Below are 16841 nucleotides of genomic sequence, written 5' to 3'. Positions count from 1 at the left end.
CCTTTTTAAGAAGTGGTATAAAATTCCAGAAAAGTTTCTCATTGGTCCAGCTTGGGTCACATGTTAATTCCTGAGCCAGTCATAATACCCATGGTGGTGTAGGGTGCTATGGCTGGCCTGGCTTGGCTCACATAACTGCCGCTGGAGGATTCATTGCTTGACATTCGCACCTGAGCCACATGCAGTGGAGGAGAGGCAATTCTGAGCAAGGCGACATTGCCTATAAAAATAACAGATGTCCACTACTGTGTCTATCAAGAAGTAAGTTTACTTTTCTTAGGTGCAACAGCCCAGTCTCAAGGACAAAGCCTAATTTTGAGACACAAAGATACCAAATGGGAGGGGGAAATGTCAGAATACCATTATTTCTTTCTTGTGGATAGAGTTTGAATTAAATACAAAGAATTATAATTATCTTAAATCATTTTTAATTCCGTTAAGATGCCTGAAGTTCTTCTCTGGTTTGTAAATTTAAGTTATAATGTTTACTATTCAGTAATTCAGCTTAATGCATTTGTCAGGTTACCAGGGGGGTGGGTAAGAGATAAAATTTGCCTACAGTTTTCATGTACATTGCAATCAGAGAGTATTGGATTTTTTCCATGAAAACACAGCATTGGGCAGGATTTCCTTCCACCAATATTTGAGGACCTGCCCTGGGCCAGGTACTGTTCTAGCCCCTAGAAATACAGAATTCACAGGGCATAAGGGGAAACAAACATGCATATAATTGTTTGTTATTAAGGGACTATAAGTGCTCAAGTAGAGGTATTAACAGAGGGATTGAGCCTTTGTTATGAAGGCATAACTCTTGTTATTTGGGTGGGGGGGTAGTGTCTCTTAAAGGCTTTTGAGGAGAAGTATGACAGGTTCAGATGCATGCTTTATGGAAATCACTATGGATGCCACGTGAACAGTGAACTTCAGGGGAGAGAAGGAACTAAAGGCTGGCTTGGAATCTTTAGCAACAGTTGAGGTGGGGATGATGAGACTTGAGTTGCATATCTACCCCCTTGGCAAGAGTGTGGGCTCATGATCCTGAATAGTGGGACATAAAATGAGGAAACAAGTTAGAGAAAGAGTGGACAGGCCATGCCACCCATGTTCTTATGGGGAAGAGACAAAGATGGCTGCAATAAAAAGACTAGGGAAAACAATCCATGATTCATCCACTGGTCCTTACTACCACATGCTTTATACTGTCCTAAAGATGGAATCTTCTGAAATGGAGTGATGAAGACTCAGGGAACCAAGTACATATGAGGGCCTTCCCGCATGTTGAATTGTAACCCTGCGCTGAGTGTATGGTCCATGGAGTCATCGTTTTAGGGAGGCAGAGTACTCTGGAAAGCATGTTGTGGCTCTCTATTGAGCTTTCTGTTCCTACTCTAGCTTTTATCCACTGCTACCCTCAAATCCACGTGAATCAGTACAGACTAGTTATTTTCAGTAATAGCATAATACAAACACATAAATAGGTTGGAACTTGGTTGTAAGTGGGCTTTCCATCAACAATATCCATCTCTCATATGATATTTTGGGGACTGGCAATTCACTTGCTGGAATTAGAGATGGTCAGGTTATTTAAGGGCTAATTGGAGAGTCTCTCACTCCTGGATGCCTCTCTTCCTTGGCTTAGCTGAGCATGCAGAGGAATTCTCTTTTTATTTTTCTGCAGTCACATTTAAACTCCCTCTCTGGAAGCCAAGCAGATTTAATTGTGTAAACATGAGCAATGGTAATTGGGTAAATGAAGTTGGAAACCAAGGTATGATGTTTTTGTTTTGCTCTGTGAGGGAAAAAAATAGGGAGCTTGTTTTTCTATGGTGGCAAACCTCACTGTCAGAATTCTGGACAGGCAGTTGGCAGGAGGGAATCCCTTTACGAATTTTCATCGAGACCCATTGAGCTGAAATATGTAACTGCTGCCTCGCCAGTTATGGATCAGCCTGTGGACATTTCATTGTTTCATAAAGCACCAGGTTGAGTGGTTTATACATGTTCTGTTATCTGGGGAAGAATAAAGGAAGAGTTTTCCTGAGAATTGCACACTCAGGAAACACAGGTTTGCTCAAAGAGCCAGAGCCAGCAGGAGGTGTTCCCAGAGATGAACCCAACTTTCCACACGGTTGTTGGTGGAAAACTGGATTTTAACAAAACATAAAATGTAGAGTCCCTTTTTATAAAGAGATCTGTAGTTGTCTTCCTTTATATAGGTATCGTTTACAACCAATTTTTCTAGATTATTTACACAAATCTTTCCCAAACAAAAGATTTAAGTAAGAGGAGACTGGTGAATAAATTTTTTTTTAGTCCTTCATTTAAAACATTGAGGTGGTCCCACAAAAAAAGGATGATGTCAACTTTTTCTTTTAATAGATGGTTTTGCCAGAATAGTATATTTATCCTTATCTCTCATATTTTAATTATTGTTGCTAGAATTGCATTTCCTATATGCCTACAGTAAAATTCATTTTCCCAGTTGAAAATTCAAGCAAATCAAGACGCAAACTTGGCAATGGAGTATGTTCCCCTCACTGTACAGATTGCTTTATAAACAAGAACCATTAGAAAGGGCCAGGTCCAAGGTTAATGAGACACTTATTAAAGAGAGAGAAATGTAGAAGCTGATGGTGCTCTGTGCCTGTATTGAGGAAGAGGCTATTGTTATAGGATGTTTGCTGTGCTGATATTGTAAACCACATGACAGATGGGTCAAGTGCTGATTACGGTATTCTAACATTTGGAATAGCAAGTAACATATTTGATAAGCTGGCAAGTTTTTATATATGATTCAACCCACAATATAAAAGCCATGAGAATTCCAAATTGAAAATAATTAAATGAGCTGGAAACAATCAGATACCACACATTTTTCCCCCAAATGACAGATTTTGACATGTTGAAATTCCACAAAGGGAGCAAGACTATTCCCTAGCTCACTTGAACTAATCACAGCCCTTCATCTGCTTTTGCAAAGCAATTAATTCCTGCCTTCTCACAATGCGGGAGATAACAATAAGCATTCGTAGACCACTGAAACTAGAGAGATCTGTCCTGTGCATTGTTTTATTTGCTCTTATCAGCAACCTTGCAAGGTACACAAAAAAGATGTTAATATTCTCAATTGAGAGAGGAAGAAGAAGAAGCACAGAGAGACTTGGTGGAAGGTCCAAAGTACATAGAAAGTTAGTAGTGTACTGCTGGCAAAAAGCCAGATCCTCCAGCTGCATCTACATCATGTGCTACCTCTGATCCTCTGAAAGTAGGAAGCAGCTATTAACGTGTAGGTGTTCTTCATTGTACAAAAATTCTATCTTCTTTTGGCCAATGATGCTGCCACCATCATTCATGTGTATCCATCTGGATAAAGGCATCCAGTATTTGCATTCAGCCTCTGAGTGTCTCAGTACGGTGGTGCTGATGACGCTGGTAAGAGTCCCGTCCCTTGTCACATGATGTCACACCTCTGGAATGTTGCAGTCCTGCCAGGAAAGCAATAGCTCTCCCTTCGTGTTTGATCATTTTTGCTTGTTTGATTGTTCTTTTTGGAGTTTGTCATCTTATTTGTCACCCTTTGTGATGGTCACTTTGTCTCTTTACTTTTTTACCGTCTCTCTTCACCTACCCGAGCAGCTCCCCCGTCACCTCCTGGGCCTCCTCCACCCACCCAAACGCAGACCAGCATGTTATATCAGAGGCTCAAAGGCATGCCTAGGCCAAAACCAAGTACTGTACACTTCTACCTTTCCTTTATTTGACAGCTTTCTAGTTTAGTTTGCTTTCTGTTCATTTCTCTTGAAATTTTGTTTAGAATACTAACCTGAGGCTCAGACTCTCGAGTTTGACACCATAGGTTTTAAGAGACTCAAAAAGGGAGCATTTATTTCCCAATGTCCACATTTTTTTTTTGTCTAGCTATGTCTGACATATGCAACATTTTCAAATCTCAATGTCAGCACAAAATAACATTGTTGCATAACATTTTGCATGATGATTTTCTTTTATATGTTATGAGCTTCAATTCTGTCGTATGAAATGTTTACTAAATATATTGTATTTTTAGTTCCCCTTCTTCAGTGCTCCAGCTAGGACAAGATTGGATGGTAGGAATATTGCAACACCTTTCCAGACAGCAGAAGTGACTCCCCCCCAAAAAAAAAGTCATTTCTAAGCACAAATTTCTCCTTGACCTCAGTTGCGGGGAGGGGGAAGTGCTAGATTTTGCACAATATTTTCTTTAAAGACAACATCTTAGAGCAGTTGCTTTTAGTGCCATTTTTTACAACTTAGCTAGTGCGTTAGGAGTGCAAGTGAAGAGGAGGATAGAGTGGTTCTCTCAATAAAGGAGCTTATCTACAGTTCATGGACTGCAGCTAATTAATAAAAAATGGAAGTCTGACTACTTGGATTCATTCGAAGCTCCAGTGTTCTAGGTGAAAGGCTACATGACCTGCTTACTTTATATGGTTGCATGTTAGAGCAAAATTGCACGAGGTTGTATTAAACATACTGTCTGTATATATACATTAGGCATACACATATCTGCGTGCATGTGTACACACTCATAGAATGACTGTGTGCACACGTACACTTTATGTGTATCTATTGACATATATGGTAGTCAATCTAAGAGCACTGCATATTAAAACAAATCTTCATGTGGTCCTAGCTTACATGTCTTGGATTTCTCCAAACACAAAAATCATTCACAGTTTTGAAATAAAAGTACATAAAAATATTGATAGGAATGATTTCCATTTCTACATCATGTGTCATTGTCAGCTAGAAGTCCCCTACATTTGGTGAGTGTTCACCCCAAAATAACATGTTCTCTATTTGGACAGTAAGAGATTTCCAAGATGTGCCCCAGGTAGGATTTCCTGCAGATTTGTATTAATGTGCAGGCTTGTCTGGTTACTAGAAAATGTATGTAAGTGTGTGATGTGTGTATGTGGGTGTATGTGTCAAATGGGTAATACGCATAGGATGAGAAATTTGCAAATTGATGTGTAAATGTGAATACCAACTAACAAAAAAATAGTAGCCCATGCATATTTACTATCAAAATGCAAATACCTCACTCTACACGTATTACCCCAACATATATACACAGTATGTTGTAGAAATGCCTGAAATGAAGTTATGACAGTTCATTTATGAAATTATAAACAGATTGGGTCCCCCAAAAGCACAGAAATCAATCTTATCCCTCATTCTTTCTCCAAGTATTTATTGGTCTGGACCAGGCAATGAGCTGTCAGCCTCCAAACTCCACACATCTCCTTACTCTGAGGGTTGGATGTTCTCTGCCTAATCTACATATCTACTCCCCTCACCCCAGCTCCCACCTTCACGCCCTAACCTTATATCTAGCCACATTTCCACCCAAGCCTGGCAGAGACAGGGGAACATTCCATTGGCCTGAGTCCAGAAAGCCCATTTTCACACCCATCACCAGGCCTTGTTGGAGTGAAATTTTCAGCACCTCAATAATTCCTACCCAGTCTTATCCATGCCTCTTAGGTCCCATTGGCTGGACTACTTTTTTGGCATAGTGTTTGATGGCATTTTGGTTTTGTGTTATTAAATCCTAAATTACTAATCAGCTGACATAACAAATGCACACAGGAAAAATTATGAGGAGCTGCTTATTTTTTTAATTAGCAATCTCCTACCATTTGTGTACTCCCTACCAACAGCAACAAACCAGTGCTTCCTGTGAAGTACTAAGTAATCTTCTATAGTAAGAAAAATCCTGAAGCCAAAACATATCTACTTCAGATGAAGATATTAAAATAAATTTCTGCGGTCCTTTTATGCACATATATACCTCCTCATGGAATTGTGCTGAGGGACCTTTATTGCTGTTACACCCCATGGGCTCTAAATGACTCTGAGGCTTCAAGGAGTGAAGGAGTCTAAGCCTGAAAGACAGGTTCCCCTGTGAGTTTAGACTGGTTGAATTCAGGCCATTTCATTGATTATGTTTCAAATATTACTCTTTTCCCCCCACAGGGGGAAAAAAATCATAATTTTTGGTAACATTGCCAGACACTATAAAGGACAGGACAGAAACCAAGGTTCAGTTTGTTCTCCTCAGATAAAAGACCCCCTTTCAACACAATCAAAACTAAAAGAAAAAAATGGGGAACATTGTTGCCACCTAACTGATCAGTTGTGCCAAAGAGTGACACAAACCACTTCCTCCAATAAACTACACCCAACACTCTTTTAATATTTCTATCCCACCTCCTACCTCATAGCCCAGGAATGTTCATTAATTTTCAATATCCTCCCTAGACAACTTAAAACAGCCAGGCCTTTTAACCCATTTTTTAAAAAATGAACATTCCCATACCTGTTATACATGCAGACCTAGAACAAAAAACAATGCTGTAGTATTGAACATTTGTGGACAAATCCAGGAAACAAAAGTAGCAGCAAACAAGACTAATAAGATTTGTTATATCTTCCCACTTCAGGTAGCACCACTGCCTCGAGAGGGATAAAAGATAGTACATTTATGCTGTCTTTAAAGAACGTGTGTACAAAATGTCGCTAAATTTGCAATGGGCTGTCATAGTCTTAATATAGCTTAAGAAGCAAATTTGAAGCTGGAGCACTGCTTTTTCTTAAAATGTATTATATTGATGATGATAATTTTTAAAAATGGCTTTATGGTTTGCTCACTACTAATTATGTGGCACTTAACATTTGCATGAAACTTCTAAAAACTTGGTAACTATTTGAAATTTATTATCCACTAATTCTAATGGCCACAAAACTAGCCAGACACTTTCGCTGAATTTTAACACAAATTCTTGTACTACAGAAAATGTAGGCCGGTTAATCACTCCTGCCAAAAAGCTGGAAGACACAATACGTCTTGCTGAACTAGTCATTGAAGTTCTTCAACAGAATGAGGAACACCATGCAGAGGTAAGCAGGTATGGTGGGAAATGCCTCTTGGTGTTTCTTAGGTGAGGTTGTAAAATTGATGCTACCAGCAACTTTGTCAATAAGATGCCTTAACACCTATTTTCTTTTAACTGGCGTGGTAAAGAGAATGCAAGTGGAAGTTTTGCAAGGAGAAGCCTTGGGAAGGTTGTTTAAAACAACCAAAAAGGGGTTGCGTGTTGTACGTTTCAGCTTAAGTTTTCAGATATTTCTAGCAACAAGCCAAAGAGGTGAGTATATTTTCAAGATAATTATTCAAGCATCATATGGTTATTGTCAGGGACACACAAAATACTTTTTGGTCCTTTGTGGTTGTTTCTGTTGCCACCACTGTTGTTTGGATTTATTTTATTTGGTGTGTGGATCGAGAGCCATCTTTTTTAATTTATCTCCGTAACTTAGTCTGCTTGCACTAGTCTTCATTTGTTAATCTTAGATGACCTGGGTTGCTAAATGCGTGACAGAAACAAATTATTCTGTGTTGTTCAACTTGTCGATTCTCCAACATACATCTAAATAAATACAGCTTACTTTTTTAAATAAACCACTGTAAAAATGATTATTTTGATCATTTTAAACCAAGGGATTTCAAGGCTAACTAAATCCCAAATCTGAAAGGACTTAATAACCCAACCCTGCCAAGAAAAGATTCCAAGATTTCATTATGATCAAACTGTTCTCTCACTGCTTATTTCAAAACTGGGATTTAAAATCATCTCTCTTCAAGTAGCCTTTGTGAAAACTGGACTGATTTTCACTCTTCCTCTTCAATCACATCTGTAGCAAAAGGTGGGGGAAAAGGGAACATTCAATAAAACTAATTTCAAAAGCACCTAAAATGATCATTCCCATGACTAAATGAAAATTGATAGTATAGTTCAATAATATATAATACACCGTAAAGCCAATTGTCCCGACTATTGCCTGATTGCATATTTAAATTTCCTCCCTGTTTTTCTACTGTTCCATTCAATCTTGGCTGATCGTGGCAGGGGAAAGAGGTATGTGACTGAAATGAATGAGTCAGCCACCTGCTGTCATAGTTTGTGCATGCCCTTCCGGTACCATGTCTTCTAATGGGACTTTTCCCAGTGCTCCTGCTTCCTAACACTGACCCAAGGAATGTAACAGCAATTTCCAGTGAACTGCTTGTGAAATGGGTGGCCCTCCACGGCAGGGGAAATGTGGGTGATCCTCTTGTGCGTGCATGAAGCAAGTGATAGACTTAACGACTGCAGTTACATCCCAACACATGCCTCCTACCTGCCTTGACTCTGTCCCCGTAGCCTGTCATAGTTCCTATGTCCGTCTGTACTTACCTTTATTCCAACAGATGAGTACCGAACGTAGTCACCCGTAGCTAGCCAGAGTGATACTAATCTTCCTCTACAGCTGTCTGTATGTGAATCATATATACAGTATTTATATATAGAGAGAGTGCCAAAGAATCGTCATTTTCCCCGAAAACCCCCTGAGAAGTGGGTGAAGACTCCTTGAGGCAGATATAATGAACTCCTACAGCACCCAGCAAAGGCACAGCCAAGGCTGACCAGAGGGGCCAGATCAACACCCTCCAATCATAGAAATCTAGGACTAACCTCCAGACATAAAATTAATTTGGGCTAGAATTTTGTTCAACTTCATACGATGTTCTTTTCAGGTTGGGGGCATCTGGGGTTCAAGTGATGGTAAGTATATTTTTTCCAGGTACCCACAAAATCGTCTCCAGAGGCATGGAAGGGTCTGGCCAGCCCTCCTCTGATTTGGGTGTTGAGGGTTTTTTCCCCCAGATGTCAGACCAAATTTTTGAAGACACGGATGCAAAGAAGATGGTTTTCCTCCCTTATAGTTATTGTCTATGTGAATGATAGAAGAAAATTGGCATACATGCTTGATTTAATCAAATTGTTTTCCAAGGCTGCTGCATTCTGAGAAAAGAGGATATTTTCCCAAACTATTCACAGAGGTACCACAGAAAAGTTGATATTCCAAAGAAAGCATTTTTTTCACTTTTCTGAACAACCCTTTTCCACTATGTGCTAATCACTGTCTTAAACTGCCCTTATAACCACAAAAAATATCTTAAAATATTTTAATCTTACCTATTCAAAAGCCATTCATAAGTAGGGTAGAAATAAATTCAATCCTGTTCTTATTTTCTAACTTTGGGAGTTAGGAATGAAAACTTCAGCATGCTTTGGAATTCAGAGACCCAGTTTGCTTTTAGATGCATGTGCAGGATTATATCTCAAATTAGTTGTTTCGCCCAATCACAAAGCCTAATTACTCAATCAGTCAAAAACTACCCCTGAGCACTGAGACAAGAGCAGCTATCTCAGCGCTTTTTTGACACACATGAAAGCCTAAGACAGCCTTGGCCTTCAGGTGATAGAATGCAGAATGGTCAGGAGATCAGGTTTGTGGCTGAATTTGAAGTCCAGTTTTGCCTCTTTCTTGCTTTATGATCTCAACCTAGTTACTTAATCTCTCTTAACTTGTAAATTGGAGATAATCATAGAATGTTCCTCAGATGGTCGTTAAGGTGGAAGGCCAGTAATACTGCATCTGGGACTACGCCTGACCCATAGTGAGCGCTCAACAAAGCTAGGCTACTGTACTATTAGGAACACATCGGTAAGGAAGCAAAATGCACCAATATGTAAGCATAAAAAGGACAAAGCCTGTGTGGAAAGTACATGAATGAAACAGAACATGTTGGGCTTGTTTCAAGGTAGAGTGGTCCAGAAAGGCACAACCACATGTTCTCAATGTTCCCGTACAGATTGCAACCACCTGGGAAGATTTTAAAAATTGCTGATGCCCGGTCTCACCCCAGCTCAGTTAGTTGGAATCTCATAGGGAGGAGCCACGTACTGGTAATTTCTAAAGCTGCCCAGCTGATTCCAGGGTAAAGCCAGGTCAAGGGCCTCTAGACTACAACCATAGAAGCAGAATTTGCCCTTATGGACTGAGGATAAGATTTTGCTGCCAGAAGGATGCTGGTGAAGGATGAAATTTTTTTTCTACTGACCAGTACTCACTGCTATATTCTTCAGGTGCTCAATAAACTCTAGAAAACCACAAAATCCTCAACATGGATCTTGGCTGTGCAATCATGCACCAGACAAAAATAACAAGTAGAATTGCCTCCCCACCAAAAATAATAATAGTAATAATAATAATAATCTTTAAAATGCTTTTTAATTCCAATATAATGTAATTAAATGTTTCAGGAGAAAAAAATTCCCACCAGCTAAGAATGTGTCATTTATACATACGTGCAGTATATAGTAGCAGTTGTCACACATGTCTAAATTACAGCTTAATTCTGCTCTCAGAGCCTAAGTCATATGCGCACGCACACACACACACACACACACACACACGCACACACACACACAGAGGAGTTATGCCTTCATGTACTGTTGCTTCACCTTCGCAACCTCTCTCTATGTATACGTATGTATATGTATATATGTATTGTGGTTCGCAGAGGGGTACATATATACATGTAGTTTGTGTACAGACTATATAGTGTGTCCAGTGTGGTTGATTGTAGCCCCTAAGCATACATCTTTGCCTTAAAATGAAAAACACTGGGTAAGTATGTAGAAGCCAAAGTACAACTCCTTCTTGTCTTTGGAAAAGATTTCTGAAGACTTGAGATGCCCGTAAACATTGAGTTAGCTTATGTACAGAAATAGCATTCATCTGTCTGAGCAAGAATAAAATAAATAAATATAATCGTTGTTTTATTTTAAAGCCTTGCCTTGCCCAACCCAGGCACACAGACTCTGTTCATTAAATTAAAATTATGGTATGGTTTTTTAGTAGTTAGTGCCCTTGCCAGAAACTTTATCCCCCTTCTCGCAGAGTCAGGCTTATGAGGTTCTGAAAGAATTACCTTGAGTGTATAAACATCAATTTGGACTTCACTTCTCTGATACCCCTCCTCCCCCTATTTAAATTTTCTTTTTTTACTAGAATCCTAAGTTTCCCTGCCAGACTTCAGTGGTGGTAATTCATATCACAGTAGTCATTGTTCTTTGTAGGGCTACCTATCTATGTGATTATTAATGTGACAACTGTGGATAATTGCTCAGTAATTTATCATATTCTAACAAGGGATTAAGTTTTCTGTAAAAAATAGAAATGGGTTGTTCTTATGGCCTCTGGTTTGCAACTTTTCTATAACGCTGGTAAGAAACAGGTATAAGATTGGGCTGAAAATGTTTTAATTTCAAGCATTCAGGATTAGATTTTTGTTTAGTTTCATTTTGTGTGGGTCTTTTTTTTTTTTTCTCCTGTCATCCTAGAGCACAATTGTAACTGGGAAAGCAATGTAGTCTCCCCAGTAACTCTTTTCTTGGACTCACCCTGAAGATGTAAAGTGAATCAGATAACTAAAGAATAAGTTGGTGTGCCATTGTGAATTGTGCACACACAAATCCTGCATCAGGACTGTTGAGGGCCAGCCCTTCATATAGGACTGGGAATTGGGAGTGGGGCTCCACCAAGTGTCAACATTTAGAAGGTCCCTGCCTAAAAGAGGTGGCCAGGAGAGCTCTGAGGGTGGGGCGGAGGATTTCTTCCTCTGCTGGATTTGGCCAGGTCATATGTGGAGCAAGCCCAAACCCCAGGGTTCTCATCCCCAGGTGGTGAAACTACAATAAAACCTCACTGATTCAGACCCAAGTACTTGTAATTTGTGACAATTCAATTGCAGATGTGGCCCCTTTAATTTCTCTTAAGTAAAATGTTGGACTGGAGCTCAACTTAGTCTGGAAATTCTAAAGTTTCTTTTTCCAAGTTTCATCCCAGGAGCAAGAAAGTCAAAGCTTCCATCTCTTTGACTTCAATTTATAGGTGAATTTATCTATTATTATTTGGAGGATCTTAAAAAAAAAACTTTTACATTTATGATATGTTTAGGTGATAACTAATGAATACATTTTATTTTGGTGCCCAGGTACAGACTGCATTGGAAAGCAGCACAATAATATTTCTTTTTTAACAAGCCTAATAATTTAGGCTTTTCTGCCGACAGACTTTCATGTCTCTTCTCCTGTTGCTCTGAATCAGTGAGGTTTTACTGTAAATTAAAATGGAAACAGCAGGTGTCTATTTCCAGCCAAGCTGACCTTGCAGAATGGTCCATGACTTGATTTTTTCCATTTAATTTGCAACCCAGCCACATGTTGATAAAGGAGAAGTAAGTAAAATGAAATCTCATGAAAGAAAAGAGGTGAACTCCTATTCTGCCTCCTGGTGGCTGTTAGAATATCCCCAAATAACTGATAGATCACAGAAGAGCTTGGCCATTGAACAAACTCTCATTTATAGAATTATTTCCTCAATCATCTTTCATGTTTCCAAATACCACCCCATCTTTTTTTCGGTGAATGCTCCAGAAAGTGTTTCCCATGTAAATACTTTACAGCATTGGGCAGGGAGGTGGGGGACTAGAAGGGGCTGGCGATTTGTTTTTGTTTTCTTGCTCTCTTTGAAATCAGAAAAAAAAGGGGGGGGAAAGGGGGGGCTTGTTGACACTGGCACTCATTCTGCATGCTCCCTGCCAGAAATGATTAGTCCACATGCATGCATGCCTTTGAATTTCATTCACATCTGGCCCATCTGATGTGAATGTCACCTCTGAGACCCTGCACAATGATTTCCAAGGACCCACGTGCATGAAAATGAGTTACTTCACTGATATTTTTGGTTTTCAATGTACATATGTGTCCAACCCTCAGAAAAGTAAGTCTTGATCTTACCGAGTATCTCCTGCCTTAAGCCTGATCTTTCCTAGAGACAGGATGCAAAACCAGAGGCTCCCTGCTTAAAGAGATTTCCACTCAAAAGTTTGGTGGCAATTGCAACAGTGGTTTCCTTCGCCTTGGTATGAAATAGGAGTAACGTGTCCAGTGTGTAGGGGAACATGAGTTGCTGAGCTTGTGTGAGACCAGACAATTAAGCCCCAGATGTGTAGACATAAGTAAATAATAATTGCCAATTTTCAAGTTAGACCAGCAGAAAACCCATAAACACAGTGAAGAAACTCCCAAATTCTAATATTTTAGAGCAAAAACTAGCCAACAAGAGCAATAAAGAGCATGACTCAAAACATACTGAGTTATTGTAAATTGAACAGAAGTTCCATGCCTGTCATTTCTACAAGCTGCATTCTCTGACCTGCAGATCAGAATAAAGACTTTCTAAGGCAGGCCTGGAATCATGAAAAGCCAGGACCTTGGGACACATCGAGGCCCAGCTGTATCCCAAAATGCTGTTCTCTTTACAATAAAATTACCAAACCCTGCTGGATGCACAAAGAGTCTTGAACAGTGAGGGCTGGACTTCGCGTCTTGGGTCAGAGCAGCAGCTTATCACCTCTTTGTCTATTGTTTTTCTGCCAAATTTCAAAGGCCTTCGCATGGTGGTCAGATTTGATGGTGGAACATGCAGAGACGTTCCTGTCACTCTTTGCAGTGGACATGGATGCAGCGTTAGAGGTGCAGCCCCCAGACACGTGGGACAGTTTTCCACTGTTTCAGCTCCTGAATGATTTTCTGCGGACTGATCGTATGTATCATCCTTGACTGTTTGACTTTCCTAAATAGTGTGCCCATAACCAGGTTGCTAAAACGTCTTTATCCCTGGCAGACTGCAGGTTGGACACAGGTCTTCATAGCTTTATGATTACTTAAAAAAAAAAAAAAAAAAACCCTAGAGCTAATGCACATTCCCTTTCTTCCAACAAGTGTCCTGTTGCTCTCTCTTCATGAGACATAAGAGCCCCAGAGCAGGGGGAAAGTGATGCCTGTACCTGTGTGTCTCATTTGCTCTTGAACAAGCTAATTAGCTTACCCACTACACATTTTGAGTTTTTCTCAAAAGATGCCTCCTAGACGAAAAGTAGTTTCTGGAGTATCCATTGTGGCTCATTGGTAGTAAACCCGACTAGTATCCATGAGTACGTGGGTTCAATCCCTGGCCACACTCAGTGGGGAAAGGATCCAGCATTGCCATGAGTTGTGGTGTAGGTCACAGATTTGGCTTGGATCTGGCATTGCTGTGTCTGTGGTGTAGGCTGGCAGCTGCAGCTCTGATTCAACCCCTAGCCTGGGAACTTACATATGCCCCTGATTCAGCCCTATAAAGATAAACAAAGAAAAAGGAAAAAAAGAAAAGCAATTTCTAGCTCAGTAACACCCCCAAGCATATCAGAGTACCTTACCACAACACATAGTCATGAAATAGACCTTGCTCCCCAGGGAGAGTGATAAAGGTAGGGAAGGGTAGAGAATGTTCTTTCTTCCTGGTAATGTAAGGGAGGAAGAAAAGGGAGCAGGTGTGAAGAAAGTCTAAAAAACAGTATCAATTGTTGCTTTTGTTGTTCTTTAAGGGAGAATTATTCATTTTTTCCCTTTTAGAAGAATGTCACAAATGAGTGAAAGGTTTTTGAATTCTGTTTTCCTTCCACAGATTGAAGCATGAGCTTTGATGCTACTGGTACACTTTCTTCTTTTCTTCTCCTTCTCCCTTTCCTCTGCCCCTCCTCCTTCTTCTCCTCTTCTATCTTTTTGGCTTTTTTAAAAAGCAGTGTATTTAATGTAGAAGACTATCCTCTCTGTGTACATACACTCCATGCTATAAAGCAACTGTGGATTCTTACCACGCTTTTGCTTATCTGTTCTAGATAATTTGTGCAATGGAAAATTTCACAAACACCTGCAAGACCTGTTTGCCCCACTTGTGGTTAGATATGTGGATTTGATGGAGTCCTCAATTGCACAATCCATTCACAGGGGCTTTGAGCGGGAGTCATGGGAACCAGTCAAGTAAGGAAACCTCTTTTGATACCATCGGAGTTTGGGTGCAAATGGCTGGAGAGTCATACAGAAATGGATTCGTGGTGTCTTATGGTTTTCACTGTTAACATGGACACAGAGCAAATACCAGACTTACTTCCAGCTATGTTGCTCATAGGCTCCTTGTCCAAAGAGGGGAGGAAGGAAAAGTTTGAGGAATGTGTTATGAAATGGAATCTCTGTTTTATTGCACAAGACATAAGCAATACGGGATATAAACCTGGCTGTGATATTTGTACTGTGTATCTTACTCCAGTGGCTTTATCCCTGGGAATTAATGTTTCCCAGTATGTTCCATAGGGGCTAGGCAAGGGGTCAGCAAACTTATTAGGTAAAAGGCCAGAGAGTAAATATTTAGGATTTTCAAGTGATATGATCTCTGTCAACTCTCAACTCTACAATGTAGCACAAAAGCAGCAAAAGACAATAACTCAAGAAATAAGTGGGACTGTGTTCCCATAAAACTTTATTTTCAGAAGCAGGAAACTGGCCTGTGGGCTCGAGTTTGTCATTTCCTAGTCTGGGCTTTTGAGACACTCCTCAAATAAAGGACTCGGTGGCCAGATATGTGCAGGAAACTCCCTGTACCCCATTCATCCAGCCCACACCCTTGCCTCTTGGAGAGCTGCAGAGCACACCAGTGTATTTCAAAACCCTGACAATATAGTAATACAGAAACTTGTTTGACTGTGCTTAATCCAGAGTTTCCTAAATGAATTTGATCGCACTGCCATTTTTTTAATGGGCTATCTAGCCTGTGGGACTAATAACAGGAAATCCTATAGATTGTGATTTTGGCAATTTCCACAATTCCTTGGCACATAGATCCTGTTTGGAAGGTCTGGCAGATCCCATGCCATTTGCATTTCCCAGCAAGAAGAAAGGCTGACTTTCAAGACTGCCATAGGGTCAGTCTTGGACTCTCCTTTCTGGAGAAGTGGAGAATTCCTAGATGGAGAGAATTTTCTGGTATGGTTTGAAAAGTACCAATAAACCCAGATAACAGCTTTATTCAGTTAGATGATCTTGTTTTCCTGTAAGAGAACCGGTTTGTTTCCTCTGGTCCTTTCCATCTGTGGGATGCAGCAACCAGCATGGAGCGGAGTGGGATATGCACAGCATACTTTCAGGCACTCTGGAGCAGATATTTAAGACGCTTTTCTCAATTTGGAAGCCTTAACTTGTGCCCTGTCTTTAAGTAGTTTTCTGAATTGAGATCCTCCTTCTAATGTTACATTGAATAAGATTCTGATTAATGACTAAATCAGAGCAAAATAGCTTTTTCAGCCCACACCCCCTCTTTCCACATCTGAGCCACAAGAGAGGTTTCTAGACTTACCCTACTGAGAGCAGGTTAATAGCCAGTAGCTCTTCATTTGCAAGTACCAAAAAGAATCTAAATTTTAGCTTGTTATTCTCAGGTTTATAATGGCCTCTTAATATGGCCTTGCTGCTTTTTAACTCATGAGAATAGAACCAGGACCCTTGATGATGAAGCAATAACAAGTGACTGCATTTTTTTTTAATGGCTCACTCTAATCAAGACAGTGTACTGTGCAGAACAGTTGTGAAAAAGGAAAAGGTTAAAATGAGTAATATTTGCATTTTGAAAATAGCAATGGTCTTGAAATAGCTTTTACTTACTTGGATTTAAATGTGGAGGCTACTACCACCAACACACACACGGGAGGAAATTAGGAGCTTCCTTCACTCTTTCTTAAAAAGCCCTTAAGTTAGGACCTTGTCCTCCATTTACCAGCCAGAGGGAAAGGGTCTAAACCTCTATAACTGTCTTCTTATCTGTAAAACTAATTTTAAAAAGTCTTGACTCAATGTCTGATAATTGTCATGAAGCTCTATGATAATGTCACTAATGTCATTTTATAACCTGTTAAATTCTTCAGAAACCAAGCCAATGACTGTTCTTCCTTTTGAAGCATTACATATACTTGGTCAGTCAGAAGCAAAAAGAGAAACAGTCATTTTCATAATCGGAAGTCTTAGTCTGGA

The 16841-nt window shown here is 39.9% G+C and overlaps 1 protein-coding gene across 1 annotated transcript in view; it reads left to right on the top strand.

The window, feature by feature from the left end:
• Positions 1 to 16841, top strand: part of CADPS (calcium dependent secretion activator) — a 266034-nt gene that overhangs the window by 153724 nt on the left and 95469 nt on the right. Inside the window, exons 15-17 of the mRNA XM_047778450.1 lie at positions 6836 to 6942; positions 13386 to 13542; positions 14660 to 14801. Of these exons, the coding sequence (XP_047634406.1) occupies positions 6836 to 6942; positions 13386 to 13542; positions 14660 to 14801 (406 nt within the window). The remainder of the gene's footprint in view (positions 1 to 6835; positions 6943 to 13385; positions 13543 to 14659; positions 14802 to 16841) is intronic.

This window comes from Phacochoerus africanus, chromosome 1, assembly GCF_016906955.1.
Source record: "Phacochoerus africanus isolate WHEZ1 chromosome 1, ROS_Pafr_v1, whole genome shotgun sequence".
NCBI lineage: Eukaryota > Metazoa > Chordata > Mammalia > Artiodactyla > Suidae > Phacochoerus > Phacochoerus africanus.
This window is presented reverse-complemented; position numbering and strand designations above follow the sequence as displayed.